We start from the raw sequence: 20,574 nt of genomic DNA on the forward strand, positions 1-20,574 counted from the left end.
CGTGGGAAGCGGGGTTCAGTTGACGGGAGCCGTTGTAAACCAGCGGCTTATTTCAATGGACGACCCTGAGACGTCAGGACCTGGAGTTTGTTAATGAACAAGTGCGGAAAAGCGTGTTCCTATTACACCCGCTGCAGGCATCTCTTTATTCTATGACTTGTATTTACCTAAATTCTCTCAACTGAAAGTCATCAACTGTTTAAAACTTCCCCCAGGAGAAAAATGATCTCCCACTCTGACATTTTTTGTATTAACGTTTTGCTAACTGGGCAAAGAGGCACCTTTTTTAACGTGGTGATTCTCTTTATTGAGCAGGGGGAGAGTAACTGGCCCTATCCGTCCCCAACACAGGACCTCCAGTGACTGATGCTGGGGTCTGTCTTTTGTTTCTTTTTAGACTGCGAGCCCTTTGGCTCACAAGCCAAATTTTATTTATTTATTTGTTATTTCTCTATGTAAACCGCTTTGGGAACTTTTGTCGAAAAGCAGTATACAAGTATTTGTTGTTGTTGCAAATGAGATGACAAAATCAAAATAACCAGTCTTTTTGTATATCCTTCAGCTCTGCCACATCCCTTTGGAAGTGGGACAACCAGCCTTAATATTCTAAATGCAGGCACGTGATAGTTTTACTCAAAGGCAATCTGCATGTTTTGTTTTGCTGGCCATTTTCATAATGAATTTTAGTAACCTCTGAAGCTGCCAGATCATTGGTCAATCCAGCTCAGTATTGTCTGCCCAGACTGGCAGCGGCCACTGTGTGGAACAGGATGCTGGACTAGATGGGCCTGATCCAGCAGGGCAGTGGTTCTTAATGTGGGCCCTGCCAGATGTTGCTGAACGACAACTCCCAACACCCCCAGCCACTGTGGCTGAGGATGCTGGGAGTTGTAGTCTGGCAACATCTGGGGGACCGTTAAGTACCACTGCCCTAAGGGGGAACTCTTACAGTGCTCACACAGACAGTCTCCCATCCAAAGGCAAACCAAGGTGGGCCCTGCTTCGCAAAGGAGACAATCCATACTTGTGACCTCAAGACCAGCTATTTTCAATAGGAGTTCCCGCCACCTTTTGCCTAGGCATTCCCAACAGTACCTACAAGCTCTCTGCCGTCGGCAGAACTTCAGAGTGGGCAGCTTGGATCACACAGAGGAGGCATTCTGAACCGGGAAGCCGCAACTACTACGCAATGGACGTGGCACTGGGACGTGGCTGCTGCCCACGTAGCGTCTTTATGGCAATCTGTGCCACCCTTTCTCTGCAGGATAAGCAGCGGCAGCAACCTGCACCTCTGGGTGCAGCACGGCCCGTTGTCTTTATCGTGAAAACCTTGCACCCTGCACTTTGCCATTTCCTTTTCAGGAAGCAAATCCTGCAATAAATCAGAAGCCTCACTCTCCGCCCACCGATGAAGGTGACTGGCACTGCTCAAGTCAAACGTTCAAAACTCAGGGCATATGTTTACATCTGACGCGCACATACATGAGGCTCTAATTTGCTTTGTTTTAAAAACACATGCAATCATAACTTCAACTTCGGCTCTGCAACCAGGACTCGCCCTTGGAAAATAGAAGAGGCTTCTCAGAAGAGACCCTAGTAAATAGTCAAGAGACAGGAAAATGACTGATTGGAAGCTGCCTGCGGATTGTGGGTCCTCGGTTCCCACTCTTGATTAAAAAGTGGGCTGGGAACCGCCACAAAACAGCAAAGACTCAAACTATTGTTAAAAAGAGGTTAGGAAAGCCTATTTTATCTGGGCGGGGGGGAATTAATCATTACTGCTTTCCATTTTGAATGTTCAATTAATTTCACGGTGGCCAAAACTGATGCAAGTATTCAAAGCAATGATTCCCCCACACACCCCCAGTGGCAGTGACTGTGTGTTCCAGATGGGAGGAACAGCACATACGTACGCTCATCTCAGTCTGCATAAATCTGAATGTTAATTCAGGCTGACATGCCCATGTAAAAATAGCACATTAGCCAATGTTAAGGCTGGGCTACAAACTTTTTCTTCCCTCACATGAACTGCAAAACTAAACTAGTCACTTAGAGCTTATTTCACATCAGCCAGATTTTAACCTCTGATCTTCCCCTTCATCGGAGTGTCAAGAGCAATGGTGGGCATGCTCATTATTGTGACTGCCCACTGAAAGGGACAAGCCATAATGAGTGGAACTTGCGTTGAAAGGAAAGAGAAGGTCGATGGAGGTGTGTGGGTGCAGAGAATCACTGCCTAGACCCGGGGTGGGCAATCTTGGCCCTGCAGCTGGGGATGATGGGAGATGTAGTTCAACAACCGCTGGAGGGTCAGGTTTGCCCACCCCGGGTCTAGGACAACGATCCTCACTATTTTTCAAACAGGGGCCACTTGGAACTACATTTCCCAGCATTCCACGTGTGCCTTCCAAGAGCTGCTGTTATTTGAGCAGGATCCATTTCCCTTAAACGAACGCCGCCGGTGTGTGTGGTGGTGTCAGGGAGGCTGTGCACAGGCCTAATAAAAATATTAGGGGGCTGCACTGCGGGTCTTACAAGGAAGAACACCGGCCTAGAAAATTTCAGTTCTTTTGACTTTTACCCAACTGTGTCCCAGTGTTTACGGAGCACATGACTGAACCAAGTTGCAAACAGGCACATACCCTTTAAGTAACCCTGAAAGAGTTACTAGACAAACAACCGTCTCACCAATAAAGTGACACACTTTTTACGAGTTGCTCATTCCACAAGCACGCCAGCAAGGTTAATTATATAGGTGTGGCTAGTGATTTTAATTTAAGGAACAGATCAGTGGCTGAGCAAAGCAAATGTTTGACTCTGTGTTCAAGCAAAAACTTTTTAAAAACCCTAGGTGTTGTTTTCTTGTCTTTAAGACAAACGTTCAAGAACTACCCACACTTGTGTTTCAAATACTTCTGAATACTCCATGCTTTGGAAATGAAAATAAAGTTCGCATGGAACCCTGATTCTAGTTATACTTGAGTTTCACCGATTCCTGATTCCTAAACTGCAGTGGTGTCATAATCATATCAGTTACCCCTGCTAACTAGCAAAGAGGCACCTTTTAACGTAGTGATTCTCTTTATTTAGCAGGGAAAGAGTAACTGGCCCTATCCACCCCCAGCACAATACTGCCAGTGTCCTTTGGGGACAGGGATCCATCTTATTTATTTATTATTTCTCTGTGTGAACTGCTCTGAGCCATTTCTGGAAGGGCGGTACAGAAATCAAATGAATGAATGAATGAATGAATGAATGAATGATGATGTCACACGCATGTGGCAATACCTCCAACTGTGCCAAACCTCTACTTATAATACACAGAGTTTCACATTGCACAGAATGCTTCCTAAAGGAGCACACACTTTCCCCAAAACTTGGTCCAGTTATTTCATTTCCATTAGGAATATTGCCTTAGCCACACTGTAATTTGGAAAAAAAAGGAGTGTCGTAGAAGAGGAATAAAACGAGTATTATGCACTGGTGCTGGCATGTAGCAGCCCCCATGCTGCAGCCCTGTGAGATCTTGAGCCCTTTCTCACAATCAGCGAGAAGGGCTGGAGAGCCCGGGGGGAGGAAGGCTGCTGAAGCTTACCGCCCCCGTTGGGTCCGTGCTGGGCACGCAGATCGCCCGCCCAGACGGACATGGGCTGCCCCCAGCAGCACAGAGGCCTGGGATGCCTCGTCCCACCCCCTGGAAATCCCATAATGCACTGCGTGAGCATGTGGTGTATCGTGGGGATCCCTGCGGCAACGGACGAGCAGCCAGCGCTGTCGATGGTAACAAAAACAGGGCCAAGGTCGCATTCGCTCCCTTCACCTCAAAGAGGCTGACTCCACAGGGAGGCCTGCCCCCGAAGCGCGGCTCTGGGCATGATCCCGGCGTGCACATGCACATCCCGGGCGTGGCTGCGTGTGAGAACAGCCTCCTTGGCTGCTGGCGGCAGGTGCGCATGGAAGCGGCATCTATATGAACTGGCCTCCGTATATGGAGCCCATAGGCGAACGCCTCCGTTCCCATGAGCACTTTAGCGGCTCTCCAGCTCTTCCGGCGACAACTCCCATCATCCCCAGCCATGGTGGCCAACAATCAGGGATGCTGGGAGTTCGAGACCAGCAACAGCTGGAGGGCCAAGGAGAGCAGCCCTGGTATCGGAGGACTCTTGTGCAGGCAAGGAGATGGCGGCAGCCCGGCACACGGCTGGGACGCATGCGCGGGAGCTGCCGCGGGCCCGAACCAGCCCTGTGCTTTGACGTGTGTAACTTAAGATATGGATGGCAAATCCAAACAGCTGCCGGACTCGAGACAGCGTGGTGCAGATACATGAAGGCAAAGGTCCCTCGCAAAAGCACCCATCTCTGGGCTGGCAAAAAACACTGACACGGCTGCGCCAGAACCTGCCCTCGAACCCCAGCAAAATACACTTCTCTGTAAGGAGGGGGACGGTACCGGTGGGTGCACAGGCACCCGATACGCTTCTTAAGAAAAAGAGAGAGTCATGATATAGCCTATATATATAGCCTATAGGATGAAGCCTAAAGTACACAAAGAATGTATAGTTCTCTCTGCATGTATCCTTCCTCTAAATAGACAATGACTCTGAATTTAAGATGGCCCCCTTAAAAAATGCCGGTTAAATAAGGTGATGTCTGAATTTACCTGAAAGGCAGAGGACTCTGAATTCAAGACCCCCCACTCCAATTGCTAACAGCAAAGAACTGGGAAAAACCCTAGTCTTGGGTTCAAGTAAATAGGGTATTGTGTGAGTATTAGGTATCATCCAAATGATCAGCAAAGGCATGTTCCTACTGCACTTGGTAGTCTTTGCAGCACAATCCTTTAGGTCCTTACTCAAAAGCAAAACTAAGATGTCAAGTTCTCATGCAGCAATTTGGAGTGTGCTGTAGTTTGGCATTCAAAACCACCACAACACACCACCCAATTATGACACATTTAAAAAGCAAGAGGGGCATTCTCACAGAGTGGGGGAACACTGAGCCATTCAAGAAGCATTCAAGGGCGGAAATAAATCCACTTCAGATGCCCCAAATAGGACAGGGACACAGACTTGCACCACTCGGTCCCACAGGTGCACACGAAATCAGGCAACTGCATTCCACACGGAAGTCGCAATAGCCAAGAATGAGGTTGGGGGCGGCGAGGGAAGGGGCAGGAAAACAGCCATTTCCCAGGTACACATATAGTGCGAAGAGCATGAAATGACCTCTCAACAGAAGGGCGGCCTTGGGGGAAGAGATCTAGATTGCATACAGCCAGCGTGCCTCTAACAGGGATTCCAGCTGCTGTTCGCTGCAACTTCCATAAAGTGTGCCGTCAAGTCGATTTCGACTCCTGGCACCCACAGAGCCCTGTGGTTGTCTTTGGTAGGATACAGGAAGGGTTTCCCATTGCCTCCTCCCACACAGTATGAGATGATGCCTTTCAGCATCTTCCTATATCGCTGCTGCCCGATATAGTACCAGCGGGGATTCAAACCGGCAACCTTCTGCTTGTTAGTCAAGCATTTCCCCGCTGCACCATTTAAGCCGGCAACTTCCATATCCCCAGCAAAAGGCCATTGCAGCTGGGGATGCTGGGAGTTGTAGTCAACATCTGGGAACCCCTGTTCCAGGGATCACTGGAAGACAGGTGCATTTTTCTTGCGCTAAAACCTGCGAGCCTAGAAGGATCCCAAGATGGGCAAAAATCGTATTTGCTGTTTGTTACTGCTTTGGCTATTTCCATCAGCTCTCTTTAGCATTTCAATATGAAACTGTGCTTTTCTAATAATGTGGGGTCTTACAATATAGTTTTTATGATGAGGTTTGAAAACCTCCAAGACAGCGACACGCATTTCAGATCTATCAATCCCTACAGAAAGTTTAAGATCTGTAGGAGCTTTACAACTACTGAATTCCCAGTAGACTTAAGTTTATTTCATTCAAAGTACATGAGGAGGAACAATCTCCTTGTAACAGTTGCGGGGGAGGTACTAATATGGCATTCAGAGTCAACAGATTTTCTGCCTTATTTTTATCCTGGTACTTATCTGGAAGTACATGGTTAAGTAAACAGGAGAAGTAAATTATAGTAGCTAATCCACAGAAAAGAGAATGGAGTATCTCCCTCACTTGACCTCATTGGTTGCCATCTGAAAAGTGTATACACTCTTCTTTTAGGTCAAAATCCAGAGATCAGTCCAGTAGAATCAAGCCAACAAAAATTATGCTTCTTATGGACAAAGCAGGCCCATGGCTCAGATATCAAACACAAGATTTGGAGTTTAAAACTCCCTGATACAGGTAAAGTGTGCTGTCGAGTCGGTGTCGACTCTTGGCAAACACAGAGCCCTGTGGTTGTCTTTGGTAGAATACAGGAGGGGTTGACCATTGCCTCCTCCCACACAGTATGAGATGATGCCTTTCAGTATGTTCCTATATCACTGATGCCCGATATAGGTACCAGCGGGGATTCGAACTAGCAACCTCATGCTTGCTAGGCACGTCATTTCCCCCTGGATGCTCGCCCTGAAATCAATGGTTGAGGGAGATGTGCCTTGAAGTTACAAAACCAATAAGCACTCTCATTGGCGGTTTTAATATCACGTGCTAGTAGAACGCGCAGGTAAGTTAGGTTCAAACTTCATTTTTACTGCACCTTAATTAGCAGATATTAACAAACTGCCAGTTATACCAGCCAAATGTCATACTCTGGGGAGGAATAATTCAGCAATTTCAGAATGATGACATTTTAGAATGAAAGAGTTTGAAGTTTCACTTTCCACTTCAACAGAGCGAAGTTCTTTTTTTCCCTTTTCCTGGTTCACTTTAGAAAGCAATGCCAGCGACACCATCTGCTTTGCTGTAACAAGCAGACCTTGCATGGGTGATGAGGGAAGATTCACACATGTACGTGTAGTGGCAGCATTTTGTACATCACAACAACAGCTATCCTCTTGACGTGATCTATATTACTAACATCAATAAGTAATATAGGCTTATAGCATCAGGGCTACCGCCTTATGTTGGAGAGATGCATGAGTTATCCTAAGCTGCAATCCTAACCAGGGAGTAAACCACTGGGCACAGTAGCACTGCCTTCTGAGTAAACACACTTAAGATTGCACTGGGCATCTACTTACATGTGTGCGCATCAGCTCTACCTAGCAGCCCTGTGCACAGTCGTGAGCAGACGAATGCTGTCCACTGCTGCATTACTGCCTCTTAAGTATATTAGGAACTGTGGGCCATTCATCAAAAATACGCAAACCGCAACAATATGGAGATTTAAGAAAAAAGACAAGGTTGTTAGAGGAACAGCCAAATTTGGCTCCTTACCCCAAATGGCAACTGATACGTCATATCAGCACCACAGGAAGTGGCTCTACTAAAGGGCAAGTGCAAAAAACATAAAATAAAAATCAATCAATACAGCACTTAAAAAAAAAAAAGATCCTTCCTAGTATTTTTCCTTTCCTAGTCAAATATCATGACTAGGAGACATGCACCATTTCCCTTAATCTGGAACAGGGAGTCTCACTCCAGAGTAAGGTAACTCAATAACAAGGACTCTTACTCCAGAATAAGATTATATTCCACAATAAGGGAAATCATAAATTGTCCTGTTATGTTTGAAATCACTCTGCTCCCAGAACTGGCAACGTGAGAAGTAAAGGAGGTTGTCCTGTGGTTGTCTTTTGGTAGCATACAGAAGGAGGAGGACACGGATAAGGACATTATTATTATTATTATTACATTTATATCCTGCTCTTCTTCCAAGGAGCCCAGAGAAACTTGAGTTTCTCTTTCACAACAACCCTGTGAAGTAGGTTAGGCTGAGAGAGAAGTGACTGGCCCAGAATCACCCAGCTAGTTTCATAGCTGAATGGGGATTTGAACTCGGGTCTCCCCGGTCCTAGTCCAGCACTCTAACCACTACACCACGCTGGCTCTAAACATATCGACCATGAAGGGACATCAGCAGAGCACAGAGCAGCTGCCCTCTCCTAAGCAGTGTGTCCGCTAACAGGGATTCCCAGATGTTGTGGACTACAACTCCCAGAATCCCCAACTGCAATGGCTTTTGCTCAGGGATTCTGGGAGTTGTAGTCCACAACATCTGGGAATCCCTGTTAGAGGGAACACTGCTCCTAAGTCAAGTCCACTTCCAGTTCAGACCTAAGAGGAATTAAATCAATTCAAGCAACACCATTATTAAACTTATTTGTTTCCTAGGTTCTGGCAAGCAACATATTCTGAGTAATGTTTACTAAACAGATACATCTTAGATCTATAACCAATGCCGTTACTGGACTATTTTAAAAATGCAGTGGATTGATCAACTAATAGTACGTTTCCACATGAGTAAACCGTTGGGAAGCAAAAAGTATGTTTTGTTTATTTTCGATCACGTATGCATATGCACAATAGACATCTTAGAAGAGGCATTCTTTTTAAAAAGTACTTTTAATGCAAGTATTTATAGCCACCATAGATGGCAAGCACTATATCCCTTTGTCCTGTGAAACGGTTCCCCTTTCTTTCACAGGACAGAACGCCTCTTCCAAGACAGAAGTTGTCTCTATCTTTTATTGCATTTTATGATTATGTATCCAGTTTTATAGTCTTTTATTGTGGATGTTATTCTTTTATTGCAAACTGACCCAAGCAGCAGTGTGCTGGAGGGGCGGGATATAACTATTGTAAGAATTAAGATGGTGCTTGCAATCTTTGTTGGCTACAAATACCGGCATTAAAAATCATATTTATTTTTTTAGTCAGGCAGCTTGCTGCCCAATTGACTAAAAAGATGCCCTCATTTAAAAGGTTTGTCAATCAATTAATCTGACCAAACACTGCAGCTTCATTCATAAGGCAGCAAATGCTGTGTGCAGCTTGTCATGCAATGGTAGTATCTGGACAACACACAACTATACAGATTAGCACAAGGAATATACCTCAGTATATGAATTAACAGGTTAACAGAAACTGAAGATGTTTATACAAAGCAGGCTTCAGTCTAGGTATATAGAGCAGTAAACCAAACTTGAGAGCGCTTGAACTGTGTACTTTGCTTCCTTGAGAAATGGGTTCTCACATTTATAGGAACTATAATCCTAGAGAGAAGATTATGACCTGTGACTACATCTTTCAGAGGGGCAGATGTGTTAGTCTGCTAGAGTAGAAACTAAAACTCATCTGCAGGATCCTTCTCTTTATATAATCCTACAGTTTAGGAAGAACAATGGTCTTAATCCTGTTACTGACTTCCTGTGAATCATGTGTAGTTCAGGAGGTCTGAAAACTTCAAAGGCGGCAAAAAGGGGGGGGGGTCACTTTACTTGAAGTGGCTTCTGAACCCATTCCAAAGCTTATTCAGAGCTTTGATGATGATGATGATGATGATGATGATGATGATGATAATAGTAAACAACCTTCTCAACTCATTTCAGAACTTCAAAATGGGGCAGTGCGGGTAGCCGTCTCCTTTAATGAGACGTAAGTCATGACTATCGTGCCCTCTCCATTTCAACCAGATTTAGCCGTGACTCTTGAACCCATTTCCAAAATTATTTGGAGCTTTGAAAAAGGAAAAAAAGCCCTCTCCTCTGAATTGGCTTTTGAACCCATTTCCAAGCCTATTCAGAGTCAGTGAAGGGAAAACTTCCAAACCCGCTTCAAACTCACTGGGAGCTTTGAAAGGGGGGGGGGGAGAGTCTCATTCAGTCAGTCACGACTATGAAGCCCCCTTCATCCCGACCATGACTTTCAAACCCATTCCAAAGCATATCCGGAGCTTTGAAAAAAGGGGGAAAAGCCCTCTCCTCCTAACTGACTTTTGAACCCGCTCACAATCAAAGAAAGCGAAGGGAAGACTACCTAACCCCCTCCAAACTCACCTGAGAGCTTTGAAGGGGTGGGTGGGAAGGGGAGTCAAATTCAGCTAGTCACGACTCTCAAGCCCCCTTCATCCCAACGGGATTTAGTCACAACTTCCAAAACCCATCCCAAAGCTTATCTGGAGCTCCAAAAAGGGAGTGGTGGGGAAGAGGCAAACCCCATCCCATGAGCCAAGTTAGTCAGGACTATCAAGCCGCTTCCACCCCTACAAGCCACGACTGAAGACCCCAATTCAGAGCTTTGTGAGCTGAGAAGGAGGTGGAAGTGGTGGTGGACTCTTTGGAGCCTACCCCCAACAGCCCACGCAGAGCTCCTGTGTTTCTAAAAGGAGCTGCCAAGACAGAGGTGCTCTTACCACTGGACTTGGGGGGCCAACATCCAAGGCCTCCATACCCCCCGGAGGAAGGACCCAACCGGTCTTCCCTGTAAGAGGGATTTCCAGATGTTGTGGACTACAACTCCCATAATCCCCAAGCAAAGCCTATTGTAGCAGGGGACACTGGGAGCTGTAGTCAACAGCATCTGGAGAAAACTCTAACACATGTTAGAGGGAACACTGCGCCCCAAATGTTGCTCTGGGTGGTGTGTGGCTTGTGCCCCAAGCACCGGTGGGTTAAAAAAAACAAGGCCTAACTTGCAGGGGAAGGGGGAAGAAAGAGGCGGCCCCTCCAACAGGGATTCCCAGACGCTGCAGACTACAACTCCCAGCATCCCCAACACCTGGAAGAAAGAGGGAACCCCTCCAACAGGCATTCCAAGACACTGTGGACTACAACTCCCAGCATCCCCAGCTGCAGGAGAAAAGGGGGGGGCACCCTTCCAACAGGGATTCCCAGATGCTGTGGACTACCACTCCCAGCATCCCCAGCTGCCATGCCTCCAGCTTGGGGATGCTGGGAGTGGTAGTCCCCAACCTCCGGGATTCCCCGGGAACCCTCCTTCCCAGGGCCTTTTAGGTCCAGGCTCCAAAGCCCCCTTTAAAAGGAGATGAGGAAGGAGCGGGGGGGGGGGGAGCACCTCAGGGCTAAGACACGTGAAAGCCAGACTCGCCCCTCCAGAGAGGGCAGAGCCAGAAACACCGGGGGGGGGGAGAAGAAGAGGCCACGCAGCCCCCACCCCGAGAGAGAGAGAAGGGGGGGCAGTGGGGGGAAGGGGGGGCAGCCTGCCTCCCGCGCACACATACCCCCGTTGCCAGCCCCACCACAAAGGCCGAGGGCGGGGCGGGGAGCTGCCCCCGCTGGAGCCCGGGGGGGGGGCTGAGGGGCGCCGCCGGCCGCCCTCCTCCTCCGCCGCCGCCGCTGCTTCGTCACGGCCCGCCCGCCTGGGGTGGGGCTGGCGGCAGCGCGGTGCGGGGGGGCGCCCTCAGCCCTCCCTCCGGGCCGCGGTGGGACCGGAGAGGGAGAGGGGAGGAAGGAAGGGAGCAGCCGCCTCCGCTGCTCTGGCGGCGGCGGCGGCGGCTGCTGCTGCTCCGCCGCCCGGCCGCCCGCCTCGGCCTGCTGGGCTCCTCCGGCGGCTCCCCCCGTGGTGGCCGCCCCAGGGGGCGCCTCCCGAGGCCCGGCGGAGGCGGCGGCCGGGGCGGGGAGGGGCGGGCGTCGGCGGGACCCCACCCCGGCTGCCCGCGGCCCGCCCGAGGCCCTGCCCGGCGCCGCGCCTGCCTGTTACCTTCATCAGCCTCCTGCTGGCCGCCATCTTGGATCTGCCGCCGCCGCTGCCGCTGCCGCCGCCCCACAATGCATGGCGGCAGCGGGAGGCGCTGCCGGGCCCGGCCGGGCCGAGGAGGAGGAGGAGGAGGATGCTGCCGGCCGGGGCCTGCGCTCCCTGGGCGGGCGGGCGGAGCAGAGCGCGGCCGGCGCAGGCAGAGGCGCCCCCGGGCCAGCCCGAGCGGGGGGCAGGCGACGCGGCGGGGTGTGTGTGCTGCTGCTCCTGAGCCTGGAGGCTCTACTCCACGTGGTGGTGGTGGGATTTAAGTTTCCTCCTCTTCCCCCTCCCCACTCCTCCTTCCCCTCCTCCTCCTCTCTCCCCTCCAGAGAAAGGGCAGGATCCGGACCAGTCAATGGTCCTGCCCGGCCGCCTGCCCTGCTCCTTCCTTCCCCGGCTGGCTGCGCCCTTGTGCTGTCAGGAGGTGTGCTCCTGAGTGAGGAGGCTCTACTACTGCGGCGGTGCAGGCAGGGGAGGGATGGTCCCCGGCTCCAGAGGCAGCCAGGCTCTCTAGGGAGCAGCAGAGAGAGCGGGCAGGAGGATCCAGGCCAACTGGCCTCCTGTCCTGGAGACGAGGCCCGACTAGCTGCCCGCGGGGCTGTTTTAGGTCCCTGGGAGGAGGAGGAGGCTTGCTCCTGAGTGAGGAGGCTCTACTCCACGTACTCGGGGGCGGGGTGTGTGTGTGTTCTGGCTCCAGAGTGTGGCTCGATGGATCCGGACAAGGGGGCATCCCAGAGACAAGTTGGACATCTTGGCGAGCTGGAGCCTTGTTGATATCAATGGGATGTAGTCAAGATTTGGTTGGTTGGTTGATTGATTAAGTGCCGTCAAGTTGGTGTCTACTCTTAGCAACCACATCAATAGATTCTTTCCAGGAGGATCTGTCTTCCATTTGGCCTTTAAGGTCTCTCAGTGGGGCATTCATGGCTGTCATAATTGAGTCCATCCACCTTGCTGCTGGCTTTCCTCTTCTCTTTCCTTCAACTCTTCCCAGCATGATGGACTTCTGAAGGGATCTGGGTCTTCGCATCATGTGTCCGAAGTAGGATAGTTTGAGCCTGGTCAGTTGTGCCTCGAGTAAGAATTCTTAATGGGTTTGTTCTATGATCCATTTATTTGTTTTCTTAGCTGTCCATGGTCTCCTCAAAAGTCTTCTCCAGCACCAAAGTTCAAAAGCATCAATACGTTGTTTATCTCGCTTCTTCAAAGTCCAGCTTTCGTATCCATAGAGTGTCATGGCGAAAACCATGGTCCAAATGATTCTAATCTTAGGTATAGACACGTCATGGCATCAAAATATCCTTTCCAAGGCCTTCATGACTTCCTTAATAGCAATAGCAATAGCAATAGCACTTTCATTTATATACCGCTCTATAGCCAGAGCTCTCTAAGCGGTTTACAATGATTTAGCATATTGCCCCCAACATTCTGGGTACTCATTTTACCGACCTCGGAAGGATGGAAGGCTGAGTCAACCTTGAGCCCCTGGTCAGGATCGAACTTGTAACCTTCTGGTTACAGGGCGGCAGTTTTACCACTGCGCCACCAGGGGCTCTTCTTTTTACCACTGCGCCACCAGGGGCTCTTAAGTCCTGTTAATTTTAATGGGGTTCAGTCATACCTTCCTTAAGTCTTGTTAACATTCCTGTTAAGCTAGTCCCTTGAAGGAGGAGTCTTACTCCTGAGCAAGCATGCTTGACTCCACATCGAGGGCTCTTACTCCAGGGTACGGCTCTTTGTTCCAGAGCGGAGACAAGATTCTCATGACTACCTTAAGCCCCATTAAAGTCAACGGGATGTAGTTGTGACTACTTCAAGTCCTGTTAACTTAAGTCCTCTGCTAACGGGGCAAAGAGGCACCTTTTCAAGGTGGTGATTCTCTTTATCTAGCAGGGGGAGAGGAACTGGCCATATCTACCCCCAGCACAGGACCTCCAGTGACTGTTAAAAGCTGGTGTCTGTCTTATATTTCTTTTTTGATTGTGAGCCCTTTGGGGATAGGGATCCATCTTATTTATTATTTCTCTATGCCAACCACTTTGGGAACTTTTGTTGCAAAGCGGTATATAAATATTTGTTGTTGTTTTCAACAAGAAGTTCCCAAAGCGGTTTAAATCGATATAAACAAATAAATAAAATGTCTCCCTGGCCTTAAAGGGCTCACACTCTAAAAAAGAAACCTAAGATACTTTTATGTTTCAGCAACAGCCACTGGAGGGATGCTGTGCTGGGGACGGATAGGGCCAGTTGCTCTCCCCCTGCTCAGTAAAGAGAATCGCCACTTTAAAAGGGTGCCTCTTTGCTCAGTTAGCAGGGGACTAACAATGCCATCAACACCTATACATCTTCGTATCAGTTGATATACAGGCGACGCAATACGCATATTAAGAGAACGCTCTATTTCTCCTTCAGGACCTTCGTTTATTGTGTAATAAATAAAAACTGGAGTTTTTATATACCTCTGTCATACTAAATGTGAAGTTGAAGGTCCTCTGAAGTACTTTTGGCAAATGTGCAGTTTCCATCGTGCTGATGTGAGGCTATAGGGTGGAAATTATTCAAGTAACCAGGAAATGGGTATTGCTGCAGTTCAGATAACGGAGCGGCTAGGGTTTCGTTTCATTGCAGCAGGAGCCTCTTAAAAGTTTTTCAGACCTGAGAATTGGCATTTGATCTGTGATCCTCTGCAAGCGCCCCCTGCTGGGTGGACTTTAAATTAATTTAGGCTTCTAAAAGTAGCTGAGTTTCAGAGTTCTGCTAGGATATCTAGATTGGGATTTCCAGGGGAAGTGCTTTGTTTGGGTGGCACCCAAATTGCGAACAGGATGCGGAAAGCAGAAAGAGCCTGGGGCTTTTTAGCTTAGAAAAAAGATGACTCAGGGAGGCATGAGAGAGGCCTATAAAACAATGCATTGAATGGAGAGAGTTATGAAACTGATTGCCAGGAAATTTCGGGCTGACAAAAGGTAGCACTTTTCCCACACAAGACATAATTAACCTATGAATTCTCTGCCACAGGATGTGGTGGCATCCACAGGCCTGGATGGCCTAATTGGGAGAGCTGGTCTTGTGGCAGCAAGCATGAATTATCCTCTTTGCTAAGCAGGGTCTGTCCTGGTCTGCATTTGAATGGGAGATGATGCGTGTGAGCACTGGAAGATATTCCTCTTAGTGAATGGGGCCACTCTGGGAAGAGCTCCTGCCTGCTTGCATGCAGAAGGTTCCAAGTTCCCACCCTCCCTGACATCTCCAGCTAGGGCTGAGACACACTTCTGCCTGCAACCTTTTATGTTATGTATTTTTAAAATTTGAGATCATCTTTACCTTTGTATTTTAATTATGTATTGTTTTACTTACATTGTAAACCGCTTTGAGATTATTTGAATGAAAAGCAGTATATAAATTGAACAATAAAACAAACAAACTTTGGAGAAGCCGCTGCCAGTCTGGGTAGAAATACTCAGCTAGGTGGACCAAGGGTCTGACTCAGTATATGGCGGATTCCTATGTTCCTAATTGCACCAGTGTATATGGCTGACTGCCTTTTGATGCATCTGGAAGCACGGGAGCCCTTGGCTAGGCTAGGCTTGCTGGGAATCTCTCTGGGAGACGAGTTCTCCTGAAGACCCTGTGCTGAAAGACGAGGGTTGCCAGACTTTCAGGATTTGGCATCAATCTCTAGGTAAATAGTGAAAGCAATTCGGGACATTTTAATGGCTCGAGAAAGAACAATATTGGGGGAAGACGTCTCCCAAAAGAGTTTCAGTCAGAGCCGAGAGTCCCGTGTTAGTCCCATCATGGGATTTCTTCAAGGGATTCTCCAGTTCTCCAGATTAAAGGGCAAAACTAATACCCGAAAGCAGGAAACTGGGACAGCAAATCCCCAAAGAATGCTGGGAATTGTAGTAGGGCACAGAAAGTGCCTTGTGACTGCAGCTGCTGTGGTGAGTGACTGAGAAAAGACAGAAGCACTGGGGACAAAGAACAGGAAGGAACCATTGGCGGGGATCGTGAGGCCTTGTCTGCTGAAAGAGACGAGTGAGAATTCACTCTGCAGAGGCCTGATGAAAGAGCGCTGAAATCGACGGGACAAGAAGCGAGTCACGACTAATGTAAGCGGAGCATGACTCGCGCAAATCCTGTTGGGAGGAACTTTGACTGTATCCCGGCACAATGCTGCCGGCTCTGTAGCTCTTGTTGAAATCCCCCCTCGCCCCAGGTATGCCAAGATTTCCCACCATATCCAACCATCACAGGACTGGTTTCAGTAATCACCTAAGCCACCGTCACGGGTTCGGTTCAGCGCATGCCCAGTCTGTGTACGGTGCACACATGCGCAGTGATCCCGACGTCGTGTTCAACACACATACAGCAGCGCACCTGCTACCGGTACCCTGAGTTTGAGAGGGTCTGTACCCAGATTGAGTTTTGCAGAATGTTTTACACCATCTGCTGCAATATGGCCGGAATTCTTATTGCAACAACAACAAATATTTATATACCGCTTTTCAACAAGAGTTTCCAAAGCAGTTTACATCGAGGATGAATGAATGAGATGCATTCCTGTCCCCAAAGGGCTCGCAGTCTAAAAAGAAACACAAGGTAGACACCAGCAACAGCCACTGGAGGGATGCTGTGCTGGGGATGGATAGGGCCAGTTGCTCTCCCCCTGCTAAATAAAGAGAATCACCACATTAAAAAAGTGCCTCTTTGCCCAGTTAGCAGGGGTTAACGGAACGTTTGTGTCCATGTGGGTCTGAGGAAAACTTGATCAATTAATTTATTTTGTTTCAATTTCTATTTTAAGTCTATTGTAATATTAGAATAATGATCTTGTTGGAATCCTTTAATTTCCAAACCCTATGTTACAAGAAAAGGAGCCAGCTTTTTCACTTCTGCCTTCAAAGTACATGGCAAACTGGTACAATCCGATCTTATTGCTCTGAATTATTCTGTGTTTGCATTTGAGTGTCCCACAATTTAAAAAATGTCATTCTATTAATACATCACTTTGAGTCAAATCTCTTTGTTGCAGCTGTGGTTAAACAAATAAAGCAATCAGTTGGTTTTTAGAATGAGTTCATCTACATTCATTCACATAAACATATATACATGTGCATGGGAACCAGTATGTATGTACAACGTAGTGTCTGGTAAGCTGGCAACCCTAAGAAGTGAAAGAAAGATTACAATAAGGATGCAAGTGTATGAAGAGGTTAATGAATCTAGATGCATAGTCCAATCCACACTTGGGTACCGTCTTTTGGACTACAACCTCCATCATCCCCAGTGGGTGTGGACCAGGAGAGATGGGCATTGTAGTCCAAAAACAACCAGTTACCCCAGACTAGTATAATCCCAACAGGTCCGATCCAACATCTGATAGCTGAACAGTAGAACTGAACGCTGACCCTTGTTGAAATCAATTCAGTTGGTCAGAATAGTTGAAGCACGGACCAACCCAATTATAGTTTCACTTATATCAATCTATGGAGTTAGCATCTCTGTCCAGAAGAAACATGCGCCAAAGCAGAAATACTGTTATCCGCATGCTATGTTCTTTATATAGTGATGCTTAATGTATTTAAATAATGTTACAGTACTCTACTGGATGGAAACAGAACCCATTAGCCCATGCAATGGACATTACATTAGCCCATGTAGGACTTCACTCAAGATCAAGTTGGAGTTCCCTTGGGTCCCTAGATGCTGGACTACAACTCCCATCATCCCCAGCCACAATCTATCCCATATCACAAACCACTGATCATCCAGGATGATTCTGAGTCAGTTTCCCATGTGACTTTCAACCCCTAGGAGATGTGCACATCTCCAATGTGCATGCATCCAAAAAGAGAGAATATTTTTGGTAGTATAAAGGATCAGTAATGAAAAGTATAAAGTATAGTATTCGGTAGTATAAAGGTAGTATAAAGGCCTTTTAGGATCAACCACCAACAAGAATGGATCCAGCAGTCAAGAAATATGCCGCAGACTAGCACTTGGTAGAGTTGCAATGAAGGCCATGAAAAGGATATTTCGGTGCCGTGACGTGTCTACACCTACAAAGATTAGAATCGTTCGGACAACGGTTTTTGCTGGACTTTGAAGAAGTGAGATGGAAAAAGTACTGACGCTTTTGAACTTGGGTGTTGGAGAAGACTTTTGAGGAGACCACGGACAGCCAGGAAAACAAACAAATGGATAGTAGAAAAAAATCAACCCAGAATTTTCACTTGAGGCACAAATGACCAGGCTCAAACTATCATACTTTGGACACATTATGCGAAGACCCAACTCCCTTGAGAAGTCCATAATGCTGGGAAACTTTGAAGGAAAGAGAAGAAGAGGATGACCAGCAGCAAGGTGGATGGACTTAGTTATGACAGCAGTGAATGCACCACTGAGAGACCTTCAAGGCCAAGTGGAATACAGATCATCCTGGAGAGAATCTATATGGTTGCTAAGAGTTGACACTGACTTGATGGCACTTAACCAACCAACCAATCCATCAAGTGCTTTGCAGCAGCATCTTTCAAACTCTGTTTATGGGCTACATAGGACAAGTCTGCAAGCAGGATTCTTTCTCAGCCCTATCTGGAGATGCCAGGGAGGGGATATGGGACCTGCATACAATCATGCAGATGCTCCTAGGGTTGCCAACAGTCCTAGATCAGCTGGGACATCCTGTATTTCTGGTGGGGAAGCGGTCATCCCACCGGGATGCCATGTCCGAAATGTGCTCTGCCTGTTTCTGACAGGGCAGCATGCTCCATCAGCATCAGCATGCTCCAAGGACAGAGGGGTTGTGTCCCTCACCCGCAATGGGCCCTTAAAACAAAAAACTCAAGCTGGAGGACGGTGGAGGGAAGGCTGCTGCACCACAATAAACACAAGGCTCCCCGCCTGAAGCCTGGGTCTTCCAGGTCATCTTTACAAGCATCGTCTTGGCTTTGGCTGGGCTACATGATCCAGACACTCTCTTCTGATTGGCCACTCGCTCACTCCAAAGGGGCCTCAGGTGAGAGAAGGGAGCTGTCGCCGCCCGCGTTTCGTGGGTCCCCGGTGATGGATCGGTAGGACTAGCCGTAGGGAGGTTGGGGCCAGTGTGCGAGCGAGACGGCAGGGCCCGGTGGCGGTGGGTTGCTTCGGAAGGGTCTCGTGTGCAGAAATGATGGCCCCGCCCTGAGATGCGACACACACACCCTGACTTGTGTCCTGTATTCGGGCAACATCATGCTGGCAACCCTATCTTCCACTGAGCTACAGCCCCATCTCCTGAGGGATGTCTTCCAGTGCTCACACGTCATCTCCCATCCAAATGCAAAGAAAGGCAGATTCTGCTTAGCAAAGGCTTGCTATCACAAGACCGCAGCCACCTAGTGGCGCAGCAAGGAAATGACTTCATTATTAAGCCAGAGGTTGCCGGTTCGAATCTCCACTGGTATGTTTCCCAGGGAAACACCTATATTGGGCAGCAGCCATCTAGGAAAATGTGGGAAAGCATCAACTCATACTGCGTGGGAGGAGGCAATGGTCAGCCCCTCCTGTATTCTACCAAACCACAGGGCTCTGTGGTCACCAGGAGTCGAAACCGACTCGACAGCACACTTTACCTTTACCAGAAGACCAATGATGATGATGATGATGATGATGATAATTCATAGGAACATAGGAAACTGCCATATACTGAGTCAGACCATTGGTCTATCTAGTTCAGTATTGTCTTCCCAGACTCCCAAAAATGGCTCAGGGCGGTTTACACAGATAAATAATAAATAAATAAGATGGATCCCTGTCTCCAAAGGGCTCACAATCTAAAAAGAAACATAAGATAGACACTGGAGGTCCTGTGCTGGGGGTGGAGAGGGCCAGTTACTCTCCCCCTGCTAAATAAAGAGAATCATCACGTTAAAAGGTGCCTCTTTGCTAAGTTAGCAGGGGTTAGGGTTAGCATTATAATGATATATTCATTCATTCGATTTCTATGCCACCCTTCCAAAAATGGCTCAGGGCGGTTTACGCAGAGAAATAATAAATAAATATCATGATGATAATTACAATCATAAATATTAATTAACATACTACATCTTTGCATAGTGCACCCTTGATCTTCCTTAATTTGGGTAGTTGTTTAATCCATCCCCACCAACAAAAATGTTATTTTTTTTTTTTTTAAATTGCTTCTATTAATGTTGGACTTCCTGGGTTTTTAATCATTTGCATGGTATTTTGCGTCTGCTCCACACGGTGGCGCTGCTGCTTGCTCTCGAGGAATTCCGAGGCCAATCCTCCCAATTATACTGGGCAGCTCATTAGTTAAAAGATGCATGTGCCTAGGTTATCATGTTTTCAACTGGAAAAATTAGGACACCTTCCCTTCCCACTGCCTTAACAAAAACAACTAGCCAGTATCAAGGCCAGGCCTAACAATTGCTTCGAATGCAGCAGCTGCATAGCATGGCCCATTCAAATTCGAAACTCAAAGTACCCATTTCAAATGCAATAGGGGAGAGAGAGAGCTGGTCTTGTGGTAGTAAGCAGGACGTCCCCATAGCTAAGCAGGGTCTGCCCTGGTTGCATATGAATGGGAGACTAGAAGTGTGAGCACTGGAAGATCTTCCCCTCAGGGGATTGAGTCACTCCAGGAAGAGCATCAGAAGGTTCCTCCCCGGCAGCATCTCCAAGATAGGGCTGAGAGAGATTCCTGCCTGCAACCTCGGAGAAGCCGCTGCCAGTCTGTGAAGTCAATACTGAGCTAGACAGACCAATGGTCTGACTCAGGATATGGCAGCTGCCGATGTCCCTATGACGATCTCAATGGGTAGCAGGGCTCGTAAGGAAGATGATGTTCTCCAGTGTCCTATCCAGCCTGTCTTCATCCGATTCAGCTACCTGCACAGACATTTCTCCTGCCTCCTCCCTTAAAAGTTGCAAACACATGGCTGAAAATCGGGAGCGAGCCCAACCTGCCTT

General features: G+C 48.0%; 1 protein-coding gene across 2 annotated transcripts in view; it reads right to left on the bottom strand.

Annotated features, from left to right (window-relative positions):
• UBE2L3 (ubiquitin conjugating enzyme E2 L3) overlaps positions 1 to 11,838 on the bottom strand; it is a 31,664-nt gene extending 19,826 nt beyond the window's left edge. Inside the window, exon 1 of one of the 2 annotated variants that reach the window (XM_053279335.1) lies at positions 11,563 to 11,838. In XM_053279335.1, the coding sequence (XP_053135310.1) occupies positions 11,563 to 11,589 (27 nt within the window). In that variant the 5' untranslated portion in view covers positions 11,590 to 11,838. The remainder of the gene's footprint in view (positions 1 to 11,562) is intronic. The other variant, XM_053279333.1, reaches the window with a different exon arrangement.
• Positions 11,839 to 20,574: the final 8,736 nt, after the last annotated feature.

This window comes from Hemicordylus capensis, chromosome 15, assembly GCF_027244095.1.
Source record: "Hemicordylus capensis ecotype Gifberg chromosome 15, rHemCap1.1.pri, whole genome shotgun sequence".
NCBI lineage: Eukaryota > Metazoa > Chordata > Lepidosauria > Squamata > Cordylidae > Hemicordylus > Hemicordylus capensis.